Below are 20140 nucleotides of genomic sequence, written 5' to 3' on the forward strand. Positions count from 1 at the left end.
GGAAGAGAGCCTCATTGGAGGAAAGAGTGGGCATCGACCTCCTGCAAACAGACCTGAAGGGACGCCTGGGAAGACTGTGGAGAGCTGAAAACCTCAGGACTCAGGACGCAAGAGGAAGGAAAGAGCGAGGACATCCAAATGGAGTTCCATACCGGCTGTATAAAAACTCCCCAAATATCTTACGCTATCTGTGGAGGCAAATGAAGGTGATGTGGACAAAGCAAACCATCCCAAAAGCGTGGTGAAGAGCAGCGGGAGTGGTAATCCCCAAGGAGTAGGATGCCTCAAACATCGATCAATTCCGGCAGATCAACTTGCTGAATGTTGAAGGGAAGGTCTTCTTTAGCATTGTTGCTAAAAGGATGACAACATACCTGAAGCAAAACAACTTGATTGACATATCTGTGCAGAAGGCCGGCATTCCTGGTTTCTCAGGATGCTTGGAACATACAAGCATGATATGGCACCAAATCCAATCTGCCAAAAGGGAAGGAAGAGACCTGCACGTCTTATTCCTGGACCTAGCCAACGCTTTTGGATCCGTCCCCCATTCTCTCATCTGGACAGCCTTCAACTTCTTCCACATCTCAAATACCATCACAAACCTGGTGAGAAATTACTTCCAAGATCTGCAATTCTGTATCAAAACAACAGAATACACATCATCATGGCAATCTTTGGAAGTGGGAATAATGGCTAGATGTACCATCTCCCCACTAGCCTTCACCATGGCAATGGAAGTGGTCATTCGAGCTTCCAAGTGGGTTGTGGGAGGAGAACGTCTGCAATCTGGACAGCGTCTACCTCCTATTCGCGCCTACATGGATGACATGACCACCTTGACCTCAACCCAATGCCTAGACACTCAAACACCACTTCTTTTGTAAGAGCAGGACAGCTCCCAGCAAAGCCATCTGCAAGAGTAGAAGCAACCCTCCTGGACACTGCCCGGGACTGGAGAATGCAGGTTGACTTGGACCAGAAACTAATCTTTCCGCCTGAGATCATTACAACTAACCTCAGGCCGGACCTGGTCTTGTGGTCAACCTCCCAGAAGTCTGTATTCATTGTGGAACTAACTGTACCATGGGAGGCTGCAGTTGGTGAAGCATATGAACGTAAACGACTGAAGTACTCAGACATAGCAGCCGAGGCAGAACAACGCGGCTGGCGTGTCCAGGTGCTTCCGGTTGAGGTTGGATCTAGAGGATTTGTTGCCATGTCCACAACCAAGCTTCTTAACACTATCAGTGCCACTTGTTAACATGGTAAAGCATGGTTGAATGCCACCACCCACTTCAATGATAGCGTTGTGAACGCATAATCTCTGTCTTAAATTATGGCTATGGGTCTAATCTGCCCGTCGTTTATCAATGACTTGTTTGCAGTCAACATTGTCGAGACGGATTTTTTTTTTTTTTAAATCGGTTCATTTCCGTTTTATAGCATTTTGAAAAGCCCTCGTTTTTCAGGAAAATATAGATTCCGTGATAAACGCCCTTTACTGGAATATTCTGGCATACACAATTGCGATTGTAATGATAATCTTTACAATAATAATAATAATATTGCATTTCACTGTAGACCGCAGCAGCGATAGAAATATATGGCGAATGTAGCTGTGCATTCACTGTACATGTATTGCAGGACAATGTGTGTACTGCCTAATATCTGTGTTGGTACAATTATATATTATATATATAATTATATATATAAAACGATATATATTTTAGCGACTAGCCCACTAGCGTCCTGCTACGCTCATAGCGAGGGGGGCGTACTAGCGTAGGTCAGTGGCCAATCAGAGCGCAAAACGGGAACCCAGAAACACGAACGCGTTGGTAAAAGCATAGACGCGGACCCCCCCCCCCCCCCCATCAGTCTAAACCAGGGGTCAGCAACCTTCTTGACATGGAGTGCCTGTTTGAAATATAGTTGTAACTAGTGTGCCTCAACAATATTCCATGCATCGTACATTTTCTTTCTCATAATCAGGTCTTTTTAATGATAATTTTTACATTATTACATCATTATTGTTATTGTTATTATTAACAATATTATTATGATGGTTGTATCAACCCTAAATCTGAGTTTGGGGGGGGGGGATGCAATGCAGACAAACAGCTGCATACAGTGCGACCATTTCACTCACATTTGCCCATTCATTTTTGGACACATCACACACCATCGGTGTGTGTACTGTACGTGTGCTGTCATAGCTCCACCTACAGGCCTAATGGAGAACACCAGGAGAACACCAGGATGTGAATGGAGGGTGAATGTGAGGTATATCGTGTAAATAAGTTTTGATTGATCGCAAGACTACACTGTAAAAAAATTACAATAATAAGTTACCAGAACTTAAAAATATTGAGTTCAGTTACTGTGCATTAAGGTTTTCAGTTTTCAATCCATAATAAGTTAACAGAAGAATAAGTACACAACCACATTATTTCAACCTAATAAAACTATGTTTATTGTCATTGTTTTAACAAGTTGACTTGGTAATACTCAAATTTTGAGTTAAAAAAATGGCTTTTAACATGTGCAATGTTCAATGAAATAGAAAAATAAATAATACAATTTGTTGATTAATCCCACTGGTCACAATGGTGACCGTAATAATGTTTTTGTTATAAGGCTCTGCAAACGTTACTGAATGATGTAGCAATTAGGGATGGGTACCTTTCACATTTGAACCGATACGGTACCGGTACCTGTGAATCGATACCGGTACCCAACGGTACCTTTTTTCGGTACTTTAGCCAAAAAAAATTTGATTTACCTACCTCAGTCGTGAAAAAAAAATCCAAACTTCAAATAACTACAATTTCGACCGTTTTCGGCTTGCCATTGCTCCGACTGCTCAGCTGAGTAACAATGTTCATCAAAGTGTTGCGTTACATTACAGTGAGATGCTTGGTTCATACACATACAGCTCATTATAGTAATATTACACAATTATTACAGTTGATAGTAAGAATGGCACACATACATTTCACACCAACATGCGCATTTGTTGATACATGCATGACTAAGTCTTGAGACAACGTATGTGTATCACCGCTGCCATTTTCACGGCGCGGAACACCCCCTGAGGGTCGGAGGGGGGGGGGGGGCATTGGGAGAGCTGGTCCCTAGCCACAGTTGCAGCTAGCGAGGGGGACAGACCAGCGCTTGAAATTTAGTTTTACTTTGGCTTAAGAAAGATGGCATCGTGGTCAGATTTACCGAATGCACTAAGAGCTTGTGATTCATACCCTTCCTTAAATTGCGAGTAGCAATGATCTATATTCTCGCCTCTGGTGGGACAAGTCATATGTTGATTGAAGTTTGGTGAAACTTTTTAAAGATTTGCCTTGTTAAAGTCCCCCGCTACCACAATAGCAGCATCTACGTTAGCTGTGTGGAGTTTGTTTACCTCGTCGTGAAGCTCTGAAAACGCTGCCCAAGTGTTGGCTTGAGGAGGAATATAAACTCTGATCAAGATGACCGACGTGTATTCTCTCGAGATGAAGAATGGACGACACTTGGCGGATATATACTCCAGGTTGGTCGAGCAGTGGTCCGATAGTTCCTTCACATTCCCTGGATCGCACCAGTTGTTATTAATCATGACTCACGCCTCCTCCCCTGGACTTTCCGGACTCTTCCGTTCTGTCCTTGCGGTGAACAGAGAAGTTGTTGGCGCTAGATGCAAGTTCACAAAGCACCCTATATACAGTTAATCCCCAGACACTCCTATCAACGAAAACCTTCACTTTAGCTATGACGGGGAAGATGACCACAGAAAGAGTGGATGAATGTGAAAGATATATATATTCATGTCATGGTTCACAATTTACCGACTAGAGCCTAAATCTGCCAAGAATGAAAAGTTAGTTTTGGTTCTTGATATTAAATGTTCTCCCCCACGACAAATATTAGAATCGGAACAGAGAATTAATAAGAACCGGATTTAATAAGCAGAACCAGAACCGAAATTGATAAAAATCCAAAGGATACCCAACCCTTCTGAAAAACATTACGGTACGAAAAAAACCTTCACCGTTTGCGCCTGCATTTTTTCATTCATGTTTTTCCCATTTAGGAGTGGCCATGTGCTCCTTGGCAAAAAAAGGAGGGAACAAGCCCTGTGATGTTCTCAAATCAATGAGTAATCGTGTTTAATAATCGTGATTTCAATATCAATCAAAATAAAACTATGATTTTTTTTGTCATAATAAAGCAGCCCTAGTTTATTCAGTCAAACTGATGATCTGGGTCTTTATTGTTCAGTCAAACTGATGATCTGGTTCTGTATTGTTCAGTCAAACTGATGATCTGGTTCTGTATTGTTCAGTCAAACTGATGATCTGGTTCTGTATTGTTCAGTCAAACTGATGATCTGGTTCTGTATTGTTCAGTCAAACTGATGATCTGGGTCTATACTGTTCAGTCAAACTGATGATCTGGGTCTATACTGTTCAGTCAAACTGGCAGTGTTCACCCAACTTAGACTTTAATCAAACCAACCATCTATAAAATGCTTTAAGAAAATATGAGGCTGCTGCTGCTGAGGGAACAACCTATAAATAGAAACGCAGGCTTTAACGCAGGCTTTACAGAAAGGAACTGGCTTCAGCCAGTGGCCCAGAGCACAACCACAGACACCTCCATCAGATAACAGATGCCCCCAGGGGGGGGGGGGGGCAGCGAGGGCATCTGGCAGCCCCACAGGAGTCTGAGAGCTATTTGTTTTCTTTCAGATATTTTAGGTAATGCTTGACTTGGCTTGCTTTTTGTGGCGACTGCACCACCGGGCGAGCTTATACAAGGAAAACAAGTGTTTTGATTCTGATTTCTTATTTCGTTCTGTTGGGGAGGATTTCAAATCTTTTTTCGGTTTCTCCTGGAATGTGTATGATGCGTTGTTGTCGTTAAAACCTTGGTAGTCACTCTTACCCGGGCGTAGAGCAAGTCAAGACCTTGGTAGTCTAACCTTACCCAGGCGTAGAGCAAGTCAAGACCTTGGTAGTTTAACCTTACCCAGGCGTAGAGCAAGTCAAGACCTTGGTAGTTAAACCTTACCCAGGCGTAGAGCAAGTCAAGACCTTGGTAGTTAAACCTTACCCAGGCGTAGAGCAAGTCAAGACCTTGGTAGTTAAACCTTACCCAGGCGTAGAGCAAGTCAAGACCTTGGTAGTTAAACCTTACCCAGGCGTAGAGCAAGTCAAGACCTTGGTAGTTAAACCTTACCCAGGCGTAGAGCAAGTCAAGACCTTGGTAGTTAAACCTTACCCAGGCGTAGAGCAAGTCAAGACCTTGGTAGTTAAACCTTACCCAGGCGTAGAGCAAGTCAAGACCTTGGTAGTCACTCTTACCCAGGCTTGGAGCAAGTCAAGACCTTGGTACAGGGTTCCCACAGACATTGCAAAATGAAATTCAAGGACTTTTAAGTAATTTTCCAAGCACTATTTTTCATTTTCAAGGATGTCGCTCAAGGATAAAATTCACTTTTAAATGCTGTTTTTTTAAGCATCTTCTTGGCCTGCTTGCCAGCTAGAGCATCACACGCAAAACTATTTGGAAAAGCAGTTGGAGCGCGCAAGACAGTGACTCGTCATAATTTTTTTTTTATCTACTTTTTCTCCCCATTTTTCAATTTTTCTCCCGTCCCCAATTTCGTATTGTCCAATTCTACCCTCCCCTGTCTCGAACGTTGTTAGACCATGCCTCCCACTGGTCGGCTGCAATGTGGACGAAGCCTTGCATCACGTGTCCCCTCCGGTACTCGAGGAGGCAGCCGTCGCATCTTTTCACCTGCACAGCGCGATCTCTCCGTCTACTGCGCAGGCGCACCAACCGACCTGTAGGAGTCGCTGTCCACAACGTTCGATCCCCACCCACCAGCTTCCCACCCCCTAATACTGCCAATTGTATTAGTATGAACGACCAGCCAAGCTGGTAGCAACGCAGAGAGCTGGGCTCGAACCCAGCATCTCCTGCGTTGGTGGCGAGCGCCTTGCCCACTGCGCCACCTAGCCTTGCACCTTGTTAAAAAATTGGCTGTTTTCAAAGATTTTTTTTTTTAAATCAAGCACTTCAAGGACCTTGTGCGAACCCTGTTAGCAGTCAAACCTTACCTGGGCGTAGAGCAGGTTCAGACCCACACGGTTCTCCATCACGTCGCTGTCGTAGGCCATGTCCCAGTAGCTGCAGAGATAAACGAGACAAAAACCATGACTCCATGATGCGACACACCACCAGCTCCAAACCACATTCATTATAAAAAACATTTTGAATAGGCAGCCGAGTACTTCCAGAGCCTTGAATGCATTCAGTCCATAACACGATTTTCTGATAAAGCGATTATATTTAGCGATCTGCGGCGTGGCTCGGTGCTCTCAGACGAGGGAAGGCGGTACCTGTGTTGTCAGGTATCGAGTTTAATTAAATATGGACAGTCGACGCTTCTGGCAGAACGCCCAGATTGTGGAAGAGCAGAGTTGAACGAGAAATCAGTTAAATATGTGTACTGCTAACTAGGAGAGAAACATCTCCAGCAATGTGTAGTCTGTGTGTGTGTGTGCCTGCTGCCTTGATTGTTTTGAAAGCCGATAGTTCAGCCTGCATCAAAGGTCCAATCCGTGACCCAGACACAAAAATAAAACCTAGAAAATGGAGACATGTTCTTGTTCTCTAGTTGACTCAGGGTGCTTTCTCACTCACCATTCGTGTCCGTTCCGGTCCGTACCGTCCTCATTCCGGGTTAGGGTGCGAACCCCCCCCCCCCCCCCCCCTCTAGTTTGTGTACACACTTCAGTCTTGGTTCGCTCCGGGTTCTGTTTACGGTTTGCGTTTTGAGCGTGTACGCTTGCCGTAGGCGATGATGTCACGCTCGAAAATGTAAACACAGGAAGTGTTAACATGGCGGTGGAGACTGGATGCTGATATAAAATAAACAAATAACCAATAAATATGAAGTTATATTTGAACCTCTGTTGTCAAGCCTTGTCAATATAACCCACCCCATTTTCTCACGAATGGATGGTGTTGTAGAGTACGCTTTTGAACGTTTCCCAGGGCTAACGCTAAGCTAATGGCTAACGCTAGTTAGCTTAGCCTGTTCAGCAGCTAACATTATCCCATCGCTCGTGGCAATTATATTGAATGTCATTGATCTACCGGTCGATCACGGCCGACTGGTTGGGCACCACTGGTCTATAGAAATAAATGCATTCGAACAAGAAAGTATAGTAGACATAGCAATGGCTAACGCTAACGGCTAACGCTAGTTAGCTTAGCCTGTTCAGCAGCTAACATTATCCCATCGCTTGTGGCAATTATATTGCATGTCATTGATCTACTGGTCGACCACGGCCGACTGGTTGGGCACCACTGGTCTAATAGAAATAAATGCATTCGAACAAGAAACCAATGTATAGACATAGCAATGGCAAACAAAATTGCCAGGCCTAATGCGAGCCAGGGAAGTGCTGTTTGTAACGTGGCTTCATGTTTTCATCCACTGAGCTGTGAGGCTCCACATGCTTGTTTTTGGTTGAGGTCTGAACTCGCAAATTGCCCATAAATATCATTTTTGTGGGTATTGTCCAGTTGTTGCTGTGTGGTTTTATCTGCCCAAAATTCAAGCAAGCATGAAAGCATTACAGTAACGACGTTGTGTGTGTCACGCCCCCCGCTCCCACTGGCCCGCACCCGAGACCACCTATTTCATCGGTCCAGGTTCAGCGCCCCCGGGGACGAATCAGCGGGGGACGGGGACGGGGGGACGGGCGTTCTCACTCAGACAGACACACCCTTTTTCTGGTTCGACCCGGCGCTGATTTGACCCCGAATGGTGAGTGAGAAAGGGCCCTCACTCTCGTTTCCATTTCTGGGACCCGGGAGTTGAGGAATCAACTCTTTTGGGGTTGACTCACTACTGTCGTCAACTGTAGTGCAATTGACCATATTCACGAGGCGGCCATTTTGCTCTTATGTCCTGAGGGTGGAAAGGAATCCCAACCTGAGCATGACATAAGAGCAAAATGGCTGCCGTTTGAAAATGGGCCAAGGCAACAACTCCCACTTTTAGGCACCTTCCTACTCCCTTGACCAATCAAAGGAAAAAACAATATAAAGTGTCTTGGTGAGGTGAAGAACAGCTTCAATGGATTCTACAACTCTCTGGAACTACTGGGATGGATGGAACACCATTCTTCCAAAAGATATTCCCTCATTTGGTGTCTTGTTGATGGTGGTGGTGGTGGAGAGCGCTGTATAACATGTCGGTACTAAATCTCCCCATGGGCGTTCAATCAGGGTTGAGATCTGGTGACTGGGAAGGCCACAGCGTAATGATTCACATCCTTTCCACTCAGTGACTCTATGGGCGTGGGGGGCGTTGTCATCCTGGAGCAGACCGCTCCCCCACTAGGATAGAAATGTTTCCTTGTAGGATAATAATGGTGATCACTCAGAATACCTTTGCATTGATCTGCAGTGACCCTTTCCTCTAAGGCGACAGTAGGTTGTCTTATTCAAAGACACACTTCTTCATCAACACCCTAAGGGCCGTGATATACTTGTATTTTAAGCGGCTGCATAAATCTAGCGGCATTGCTCGCATACACGCCTGCCTATTTCGCATGTACCTGGAGGATTCAATCGTTACGCAGTGTAGCGTTCATTTCTGAGGATGTGAGCAAAAAATATGTGTGATGGATCACGGTTTATGTGGGTTTTATTTTAGTTTATATTCTACGGTGCTTTGGATGTATTTTTTTTTCTTCTTCTGGTGAGCCGTCAATCACCAGACACCAGTTAATTGCCATGCGGCATGGCAGGTGTGTGGGCTTGATTGCCACCTGATTGGTGTCAGGTGTGCAGCGCCTTGAAGTAGGTTTGGTTGACTGTGTTCGGATGCTTGTTGTCCATTTCATGTGTTTCCCTCAACAGTAGAGGAGCGTCCCAAGCTCATGCTTCTAAAAAAAATTAAAACAGATACAGATATTTTCCGATATCACATTTCAATGCCGATCTCTCTCTGTGTGTCCTACACCCCCCCAATCCTGACAATATGTGGCTCCGCCCTCTTGCAAACGGGTATTTAAAAGCAAGTTTACTATGGCCCTTCGATGGAGTCTGTAGTTATATCCATATCAGTCTGAATATACCTGCATGTAATTCTTCTATATACCTACTTATACACCTGAACATACAACTCTGTATGATAGCATGTACAATAATGCTATATATATTGTATATATATATTTATTCTTACCGTATATATCTATCCACATCAGTCTGTACATACCTGCATATAATCATTATTACATATCTGTAGATACTATATCTATATCTGTACATATCCCTTACCTACTCTTACTAGTTACGCTGCTGGCCAGTATGACGTACTACATAAAGTGTCTTTATACCTGTATCACTGTACATATTATTAATACTACAACTCTGTACATATGTCTGATTAGCACTATACTATTTTATACCCAGTTTAATCACTTGACCATTGTATATTACTATGCAACTATTGTTACATTTGCACTCTGGTAGGACACCAAACTTCTTTTAGTTGTACTGTACTTGTGCTGTATAATGACAATAAAATTGGAATCTAACCTAGTTACATTTTAACTTGTAGCTGCGGGCATATTATTGGAATGAAACCTCCATCTTGCGCTTCATTCCAAGGCTATAAACCCTCCACACAGTCTGAGCCTGTGCTACTGCTGACGACAGGAGATGAGCTGAAGCTCTGAACCTCTTCATCCTCTCTCCAGTCAAGTCTCATCAGTGACTGACAGACTCTTTTTGTGATGCGACACACAGTAATCACGCTCGGAAACCAAACCCCTGAGTGAGACCGAGATGTTGACATGAAGGGCGTTAAGGGTTGGGGGGGAATTCTTTGCTAAAGAAAATGAGAACAGATCTTGCCTGGTCGCATTAGCAATTCATAGACAGCAGCGGGAGAGGGAGATGAGAGAGAGGGAGGGAGGCAAAGGGAGGATGGGAACAAAGAGAGGGGGAGCAGTGGAGGCAAGATATGTACATATCTTTTATAGCTCTGATTTTAATTAAATTCTAAGATATTAATGCCTTTAATAATTCTCTCTCTCTCTCTCTTGAGTCTCTTTCTGAAAAACCTAAAACTAACAAGCAGCTAAATGAAACGTACAGGCCTGGCCCGTGTCTCTGGGTAAACAGTGGGGCATACCTCATACCATCCCTCCAGATGGTCCCACTTACACAGAGCAGCGGGAGACACACTGAAGCAATTTCAGGTTAAGAGCAACGTTGGCTTCGCCCCCCCATGCAACAGTTTCAACCTAGCGACTGTCTGGCCACAACACTACGGTACTTAGAGAGGATTCCGAGGCCTACGGCCTAAATAAACTGCCACATAATGACATCACAGGAGACGGTTAAGTAGGATAAGCAGACTAGTGTTCAGACTAGTAGTTGTGCCAAGGCCTTGACATGAGTGCACCACTAGTGATATGGAAGTATGATATACACTCATATTTACCGTCTATCTGGGTTTTCGTATTTTGTTGTGGGATTTCTTTTTACATCTTAAATCACACAACACACAGTTTTTGAATTTATGATTGAAAGCATAAAAAGGTGCTATAGATAACATTCAGCCACTAGATGTCGCTCTAGAGCACCAGCATGTCATTTATCCAATCAGGTGCCTTCCACATGGGGAAATGGGAAGTAGGGAGGGGATACATGTAAACAACAACATTCATTTTGGACCCGCAAAAACTATAGCACCTTTAAGATTTCTCATAATGTCTCCTGAAATATTCAAGAATGTTCATTGTAGTTTCAATATGAATCGATTGCATTATCCAACTAGCACTTTTTGATGTCTAAGCAGATATTGTTATATAAAGCTATAATATTTATAAAAGAAAAATGAAGAAAGAATGAATATGATTACATATACCCCTCCCCCCCACATATATTATCCAGTGCTAGAGGCGAGCATTAGTAAACACTATCCGTACTTGACGTCTATGCTTGAATTTTTTTTTTTTTTTTTTTTTTTATCTTTTTCCCCCTCATTTTTCCTCCGATTTTCTCCCATCCCAATGTTAGTCGTTATGCCAATTCCCAATCCCCTTCCTGGTCGCTGCGCACTTACCCCCCACAGTCGGTCTGGGAGAGTGGAGGCTACCACGTGCTTCCTCCGACACACGTCCAGCCAATCAACCGCTTCTTTTCACCTGGCAGCGCGGATTCTCACTAAGAGGGCGTAGCGTGTGGAAGGATCACACTATCCCACTTAGATCCTATCCACGCTTAGCAGGCGCCCCGACCGAACTGTAGGTGTAACTGAGGGGTACAATTCCCTGACTGTATTACTAGATATGATACTTACTACCACTACCTTTGTACTTAATATTCGGCCACCCAGTACACGGCATAAATATATTATCATAAACACTCTCACGTAGATGAAACGGATCCAACACAAATGTACGAAGTCGAAACAGGTCTTTATTCCTACACAGCGATGGTGTGTAGAACAAGCACTTAATCACTTAATTACATTTATGAATTGAAATAGTATGCACTTTTATGGCAAAGAGTATTCGTCGGTATATCAATAGAGAATGTCCAATCTCTGAAGGCGCAGGTGGTAAATATACGACCTGGAATAGTTAAGGAATAACAGCAATGATACTTTAATGATTATATACTAGATACACTAGAGGGGGTTAATCCGGTCGCTTGTAAGCCGACAGGAGTAGGAGGGGGGGGGGGGTAGAATCCGGCTGCCTCGTCCGGCCAAGGGTATCCCAGGTGAACCCACTGTAGTGCCGTTCAATGCGCCGGCGATCCTTGGACCACAGATGAAAGCAGGTGGACTCTTTGTGGGCCGGCTCTCTCCGGTCCACGGGGGAGAGACGTGAAGCGACCTCGTCTTGCAGAGCGTCTCCTCACCTTGCGTCCTCTCCAGGGGGGGGGGTTCCAACACACGGCAGTGTCGGGGGTCTTTATCCATGGAATAATCAAAGTATACAAAGCATAATCCGTGCCTGGGAAGGCGGGCTGTCGTCGGTAGAATAATCCGGTATACAGGTCCACTCGCTCGTCGGCTCTGGGGCTCCTCGGGTGCAGCTTCCCATGGGGTCAACCACCCTGGGTAAGCAGCCAGTTCTCTGCCCGAAACGATGGGGTACTGACTACGGTAGTATTCTCACCGCACGAAGCACTATATATTAACAGACTATTATTAGCTTAATAGACTACGTCCAACTCGACGATATAGTGCCAAATATGACTATTCAAATATTAATATACACGATGTCTCAATACCGATGGTAGGCGAACTTGGCCTTACTCCCACACGTGGCGTCGCGGGGAGGCTTTACGTCTGTGACTCTATTGGAGGGTAAGAAACTGGACTGAAAAGAAAGTCCTACTTTAGTAGCGCAGTATATATACGCACTATGAACAAATAGTCCCATTAGTGGTGCGGTAGCCAGATTCCTACGCGGAACTAGGACTTGTTCGTACATGTGGAGCGGTACGTTTGAACTGGGTCTGAGGGGTATGGCAGCCTGGCACCAAGGTCTCGACCAATAGTAGAATGGAGACTATTATGGGATGTTCAGTAGGCTAGAATGGATATTCAATGCATATTGTACAAGGAATATACAAGGGATATCAGGGAATATTAGAGAATATACAAATACAATTAAATATATATATATAAATAAATATATATATTCGGTTTAATCTGGCCCTTCACAACAGCCACCCCCTGAATAGGTCCCAGACCTAATCAGTTAAACAGAGACAGATTAATCGCGTTGTCTATTTACACATAAGGGTTTGCTGTAGGGGTCAGTCAACTTCACAAAGTCATAGGGTTGTAGGGTCATGGTCCTCATCGATTGTGTCTGGGAGTCGAGGCAGTTCTATGAGCCTTGCCACGGGACGGGTGTAAGTGCGACCCTGGACGAGCACTTCAGCTGCTCGGACCTTGCCGTCGGCACCGGTGATCACTTTGCTTACGCGGCCGGACGGCCACATAGCTCTGGGCAGTGATTGATCAATAATCATGACGACTGTTCCTTCTGTCAAATTGTCTCTCTCCTTTACCCACTTCTGGCGGGTCTGTAGAGACGGTAGGTAGTGCAGTAGGAAACTGTTCCAAAACTTGTCGGCTAATACTTGGCTGTACCTCCACATTCGTCGGCCGTTCGCTTCTTCAGGCCGGTACATTGTCTGGGGTAATGCAGGATCTAGCCGCCCCATCAGGAGTGTGTTGGGGGTAACTGGGTCGATATCCGCCACATCGCTGGAGACATAGCCGAGGGGCTTAGAGTTCAATACTATCGGGTATTTAATGTCATCCGGTAGATTGGGGGCTCTGCGTAGGCGACCACCCACTCTGATGAGGGTATGAGCGTCGCTCTCGGGGGCCAGATGAATTAATCTGCTGTCGGATGGGACGTGCTTTCCTCCCTGTAGACAGGCCAATTCATCGGGGAACGAGTCTCTCTGGGCTCGCTGCAGTAGAAGCAATTCTGCTTCCTCGTAGTTAGCTGCTGACATATCACTTGCACTCCGGGTGGTACCGCAGGAATGTTCTTTGTTGTGCACTCTCTATGGACGTGCAATCGTCTATGTTAGGGTCGGTGGAGGCTACGGTGCTCAATCCACAGAACACAGACTTCTTATTTTCCACCTCCTCTGGACTTGCTTCCCTCGGGATAGGCATGGGCCACTGTCCTTCCGGGAGTCTTAGGAATGCGGGGCCGTCACTGTAGACATTGCGACGGGTGAGGTCATCCAGGGGCATCCCCCGGGTGATGACGTCAGCTGGGTTCTGTTTTGTATCAACGTAGCGCCACTCTGTTTCTCCGGTTAACTCTTCGGTTAAGTCTTGAATCTCGGTGACTCTGACTCCCACGAAGACTTTGTACTTGCATGAGGATTGTTCTAGACACCGGTATGGTGAGCTCACGTTGGATGAGCGTGGCTAGGTGCGCTCCGGCTAGGGCTGCGCAGAGCTCTAGACGTGGGATAGATTGTTGCTTGCGTGGGGCTATTCTCGAGCGGGCGAGGACAAATGCTGTGTAGATCTCTCCCCCCTGGTCTTGGGCCCGCAAGTAGGCTACTGATCCGTATGCGACCTCTGAGGCGTCACTGAAGACGTGTAAGTCCATTTTACATGTCTCTGGCCTCACCGTGGGTGGGAAGTAGCTTCGGCGCATATTAACGCCTGGGAGTGAGTGGAGCTCCATCTCCCACTCTCTCCAGGTGGATGCAAGGTGTGCGGGAATGGGGTCGTCCCAGCCCTGGTCCTTGTCCCACAATGCTCGTACAATCATTTTTGCCCTGGTGGTGTACGGTAGAATACATCCTAGCGGGTCATATTGTCGGGCGAGTGTTGTGTACACACTCCGTCTGGTGGTCGGCGCCGCCGCCGGCCTTCCCTGCTCCGTAGTCAGGGGCTTGTGTCTGTAGTGAAGCGAATCTGTTTTGAATCGCCACACCAATCCCAGGGTCATCTCCTGGGCTTCTCCCGGGATTGTAGCCATCCAGGTCTCGCTGCTGGCTGCCTTGTCCTCGGAGGAGAGGCTGCGCAGTACTTGCGGATCGCTGCTGGCCCACTGCCTGAGATCAAAGCCGCCTTTGATCAATGAGGCGCGGAGTTTAATCAGGAGAGCCTCGGCTTCTTCCTGGGTTGAAAGGCTTTGTAGACAGTTGTCTACGTAGAAGCTGTTCTTTACGCTGTGTCGGACCTCTTCGTCCGCTGCTGGGTCCTCTGCTACATGTTTCTGTAGTGCAAATGTCGCACAGCAGGGGCTGCACGTCGTTCCAAAGGGGAGGACTTCCCATTGGTAGATGGCTGGGTGCTCATCTCCTGGCTTCTCTCTCCATAGGAACCGTAACAGGGGCTTGTCCGCCTCTACTAATCTCACCTGCAGGAACATTCCTTTAATGTCCCCGCTGATGGCCACCTTTTCCTGGCGGAAGCGGAGTAGAACGCCGAGTAGGGAGGGGCCGAGTGTGGGACCGGGCAGTAACTCTTTATTCAGATTTTGGGATCCGATCTGGTAGCTGCAGTTAAATACTATGCGGTCTTTACCGTTGTGATGGACCTTGTGGTGGGGCACGTACCACGATTCAGTGGTCTGGTCAGCCTCTTTAATGTCCATCTTTGTGACGTGTCCCGCTGTGATGAGCTTCTCAATCTCAGCGCGGTATAAACTCTCTTGGGCGGGGTTCTTGGCTAAGCGCCGCTCCGTGTTCAGCAGGTACCGTTCTGTGGCGTCTGTCTTGGCGTGGAAAGTAGGCATTCCTTCTCGCCGCAGGAGTGGCGTGGCGTATCTCAACACGCCGTTGACCGGGACTCTCTTGGTCCCTGTCTCGAGGAGGTGAATGGCGTAAATGTCATCTTTAGAGCGAATGTCTTTCTTTCCGTTCTTAAAGGGCATTTGTTCCAAGGTCCATAGCCGCTCTACGTGTTGCAGGAGTGCGGTTTCTCCCTCTGTGACTCGGGAGTGGAGACATCTAGTGGCTGTACTTCGGTTGAGAGATTTGGCGAGCGGGCCTTGGAGAGTCCATCCCAAACGGGTCTCGACTGCTGCAGGACAGCCTCGGGGTCCGGTATGAACCCGGTCTATCGGGACAATGAGGTCTGCATGGTCGGAGCCTATCAACAGGGTCGGCATAGCATTGTCTATGAGCGGGATCGGTAACTTGCGCAGATGTGCATATTTCTCCATCAGCTTGGCGACGGGGTATGTGTACCGCGACAGTCCTATTTCTTGGCTGGTGAAAGCGTCTGCAATCTGGTACCGTCGCTCAGGCTGGCCGCTTGCTGCGATAGAGAATGTGACATTCTCGCCCTTTATCGTCTTCAAATCTCGTCTTATTGTCCGAATTGTCATTTGGGTTTCGCTTCCCCGCAGCCCTAGCTGGGCCGCAGCGGAGGCGAGCAGCAGGGTCTTCTCTGACCCGTCATCGAGGACGGCGTAAGTGTCCAGGACTTTATTCTGGTAGCTTAGTGTCACACGCACTACTTTTAGGAGTACTCGGGCTCCACTGCTGCTGGCGGGATCGATGTACATGACGCTCGCTTTGCGGCTGGATGGTGCAGGTGAAGGGCGCCGTCTGTTACTGTCGTGAAGTATGTCCAGATGGGCTCCATCGCACTTGGTGCACCTTTTCTTTAAGCGGCATTCGGCTGCCATGTGTGAGCGCGCACAGCGAAAACAGCGCTTGTTGGACTTTATCCATTGACCTGCTTCCTCCGCGTTCAGCTTGGGGAAGGAGTCACATTGCGCTAGCCAGTGTTCTTTCTCACAGTAGGGGCACACTATCTTCCACTTCTCCGTTCTGGAGGGGGTACTGTGGCTCCTGCTGCTCGGTACTGACTCCGATTGGTGCATCACAGTCACCGATCTTCTTCCATCATTTAGTCGTCTGGTTCCTTCTCTGGAGCCAGGGGTGCTCCGTCCGAATGTATCTAGCCGTAGGCTGCTGACTTCTCTCGCCAGGAAGTCTGCTAGATCGAGGAGGTTCGGTTCGGGGCCATTCGGGTCTCTGTGGTCCCTCTGCCGCCTAAAGCGCTCCTGACGAGCGGGCGGCAGCTTCTCCAGGATCCTTTCCACATTTGAGTTGGCGTAAAGTTCATGCCTCCCCTTCTCTCTTTGCGCTCCCAACATCCCTACCAGGGACTGCACTCTGATGGACAGGTCGTCCAGTGCTCGATTGTCTATTGCTGGGGGTAAGCGGTCGATGTGTCGGATCTCCTGGATCACGTAATCCCATATGCGCCCATACCTCTGGTCCAATGCTACCAGCGCTGCTGTGTATGGGGTGGTGGAAGTCGCGTAGGCGAGCGCTATATTATGTGCGCGGGGTACCTTTAAGTGCTTCAGTAGGATGGCGTATTTGTGGCGTTCATCCAATACATCCACCAACATGGTCTCCAGACACATGCGGAGTTTTGTATACTGGGCCCGGTTCTCTTGGGTGAAGTCGGGTACCATAGGCGTGCCAATGTATGACGCTGACTGTGGATACATCGGCGAGCGTTGGGGGAGAGGCCTCCTAGGCGAGTCTCCTCCCGCTCCTTGGTATGGGCTGGTACCGGCAGTGTACCATGGCCCGCTTGTCCAGGTGCTGTTCCTCGGTGCGGGTCGTGCGTCGTGCTCACCCGGGTATAGAGTCGGGGGTCTGTAGCGCAGCTCCGCGGGAGTATAGCCTGGGCTGTACCGGGCCTCCTGGTCCGGTAGAGTACTGTGCTGTCTTCGGGCGTGGTTCTCCTCCTCTTCCTCTTCGTCTTCAGTTAGGTCATCCAGTGCTTGTAGTCTCTGGTTTAGCCTCTCCACAGGATATGCTGCTCCTTCCCGGTTGCTAGGTCTCGCTTGGACCGGTGGGGGGAGGTGGTCTGTGGGGGGTATAGACCTCGTCTGTTGGTCAAGTTCAGGGTTGTTTACTCGGCTAGGGGATGCCGCCCTGGAGGTGTGTCTAGACGAGTTCCTGGAGCCTCTGGCGGAGGGAGAGGGTGTTGTCCGTCTGATCAGCTGTTCTATTAGTTGCGACTGCTGTCTGTCGCGCGCTGCGTCCCGTTGAGCACCGGCTCGTTCTCGGGCCACATTCTCTTCCATCTGAATGCGTCTTATTTCTAGACGTATCTGCTCGTGTTCGCTTCGCTGCTGGATCTGCAGTCGGTCGCGTTCAGCAGCGGCGTTCAGGCTGATGAGGAAGGCCTGCTGTAGGGTCCTCTCTGCCTCGCTGGGAGAAGGCGGTTGTATAGGGGAGCCTTCCCTCGGGGTACTCCTTGCGGAGCCTTGGAGTTCTATCTCCACGGTGCTCTCCCCGTCTTCTTCCGTGCCGAGTTCTCTCTCGGTGGCGTTGTATTCCTCCCGGGACTCATCGGGGACTACTTCTTCAGTACTGGCGGGGTGTGAAGTCATGTCTGGTTCCCACTGGTCCCCACCGTGAACCTGGTCAGTTACATTAGAGCCCGTAGGGGCCTCTATGGTCCGGGTAGTCTGGGCGTTGGGGTTAGACATACTTTTACTTTCTAGTTTTACCGCGTTTACTGTTAGTAGAAGACTAGGTTGTTGACTGACAGCGTAAGCCTCTAAGTACTGAGGGAGCCGTCGTTCGCGCTGCGGGCGTTGGTTAGGAGGATCGTTTCGTGGAGTGTTCATCATAGGCCATTTCAATATTAATAACACTATATTAATATTACACTAATTACCATCCGGCTCGAAGGACCAATTGTAACTGAGGGGTACAATTCCCTGACTGTATTACTAGATATGATACTTACTACCACTACCTTTGTACTTAATATTCGGCCACCCAGTACACGGCATAAATATATTATCATAAACACTCTCACGTAGATGAAACGGATCCAACACAAATGTACGAAGTCGAAACAGGTCTTTATTCCTACACAGCGATGGTGTGTAGAACAAGCACTTAATCACTTAATTACATTTATGAATTGAAATAGTATGCACTTTTATGGCAAAGAGTATTCGTCGGTATATCAATAGAGAATGTCCAATCTCTGAAGGCGCAGGTGGTAAATATACGACCTGGAATAGTTAAGGAATAACAGCAATGATACTTTAATGATTATATACTAGATACACTAGAGGGGGTTAATCCGGTCGCTTGTAAGCCGACAGGAGTAGGAGGGGGGGGGGGGGGGTAGAATCCGGCTGCCTCGTCCGGCCAAGGGTATCCCAGGTGAACCCACTGTAGTGCCGTTCAATGCGCCGGCGATCCTTGGACCACAGATGAAAGCAGGTGGACTCTTTGTGGGCCGGCTCTCTCCGGTCCACGGGGGAGAGACGTGAAGCGACCTCGTCTTGCAGAGCGTCTCCTCACCTTGCGTCCTCTCCAGGGGGGGGGGTTCCAACACACGGCAGTGTCGGGGGTCTTTATCCATGGAATAATCAAAGTATACAAAGCATAATCCGTGCCTGGGAAGGCGGGCTGTCGTCGGTAGAATAATCCGGTATACAGGTCCACTCGCTCGTCGGCTCTGGGGCTCCTCGGGTGCAGCTTCCCATGGGGTCAACCACCCTGGGTAAGCAGCCAGTTCTCTGCCCGAAACGATGGGGTACTGACTACGGTAGTATTCTCACCGCACGAAGCACTATATATTAACAGACTATTATTAGCTTAATAGACTACGTCCAACTCGACGATATAGTGCCAAATATGACTATTCAAATATTAATATACACGATGTCTCAATACCGATGGTAGGCGAACTTGGCCTTACTCCCACACGTGGCGTCGCGGGGAGGCTTTACGTCTGTGACTCTATTGGAGGGTAAGAAACTGGACTGAAAAGAAAGTCCTACTTTAGTAGCGCAGTATATATACGCACTATGAACAAATAGTCCCATTAGTGGTGCGGTAGCCAGATTCCTACGCGGAACTAGGACTTGTTCGTACATGTGGAGCGGTACGTTTGAACTGGGTCTGAGGGGTATGGCAGCCTGGCACCAAGGTCTCGACCAATAGTAGAATGGAGACTATTATGGGATGTTCAGTAGGCTAGAATGGATATTCAATGCATATTGTACAAGGAATATACAAGGGATATCAGGGAATATTAGAGAATATACAAATACAATTAAATATATATATATAAATAAATATATATATTCGGTTTAATCTGGCCCTTCACAACAGTAGGAGTCGCTGTTTTACAACGACCCGGACCCACCCCGCCAGCTTCTCCCACCCTCTAATACTGCCAATTGTATTAGTGTGAATGGCCAGCCAAGCTGGTGACAACCCCGGAGCTGGGAGCTGGAGGCGAATCCAGCCGCTCCGGGGTTGGTGACGAACGCAATCTCCGTTACGCCACCTGACCGCCCTGCTTGAATTATTTCTAAGTTCAACTGATCCAGTTTATGTACCATTCATTTAAATGTAAATAATAATATCAATAATGCATGAAAACCCCTCGGGTACTAGATCAGCGCTTTTCAGTCACAATGAACAGCAGCCGTTGTTTAGGTACCTTTAATTCATAGAGTGAGTGGGTGTTTAGGTACCTTTAATTCACAGTGTGAGTGACTGTTGTTTAGGTACCTTTAATTCACAGTGTGTGTGAGTGGGT

At 47.4% G+C, this 20140-nt stretch overlaps 1 protein-coding gene across 2 annotated transcripts in view; it reads right to left on the reverse strand.

Annotated features, from left to right (window-relative positions):
- Window positions 1-20140, reverse strand: part of snx17 (sorting nexin 17) — a 235604-nt gene that overhangs the window by 82507 nt on the left and 132957 nt on the right. For both annotated transcript variants that reach the window (XM_084314817.1, XM_084314816.1), the window contains exon 8: window positions 6126-6195. In XM_084314817.1, the coding sequence (XP_084170943.1) occupies window positions 6126-6195 (70 nt within the window). The remainder of the gene's footprint in view (window positions 1-6125; window positions 6196-20140) is intronic.

Source organism: Notolepis coatsorum (assembly GCF_963971535.1).
Source record: "Notolepis coatsorum genome assembly, chromosome: 5".
NCBI classification, from domain to species: Eukaryota; Metazoa; Chordata; class Actinopteri; order Aulopiformes; family Paralepididae; genus Notolepis; species Notolepis coatsorum.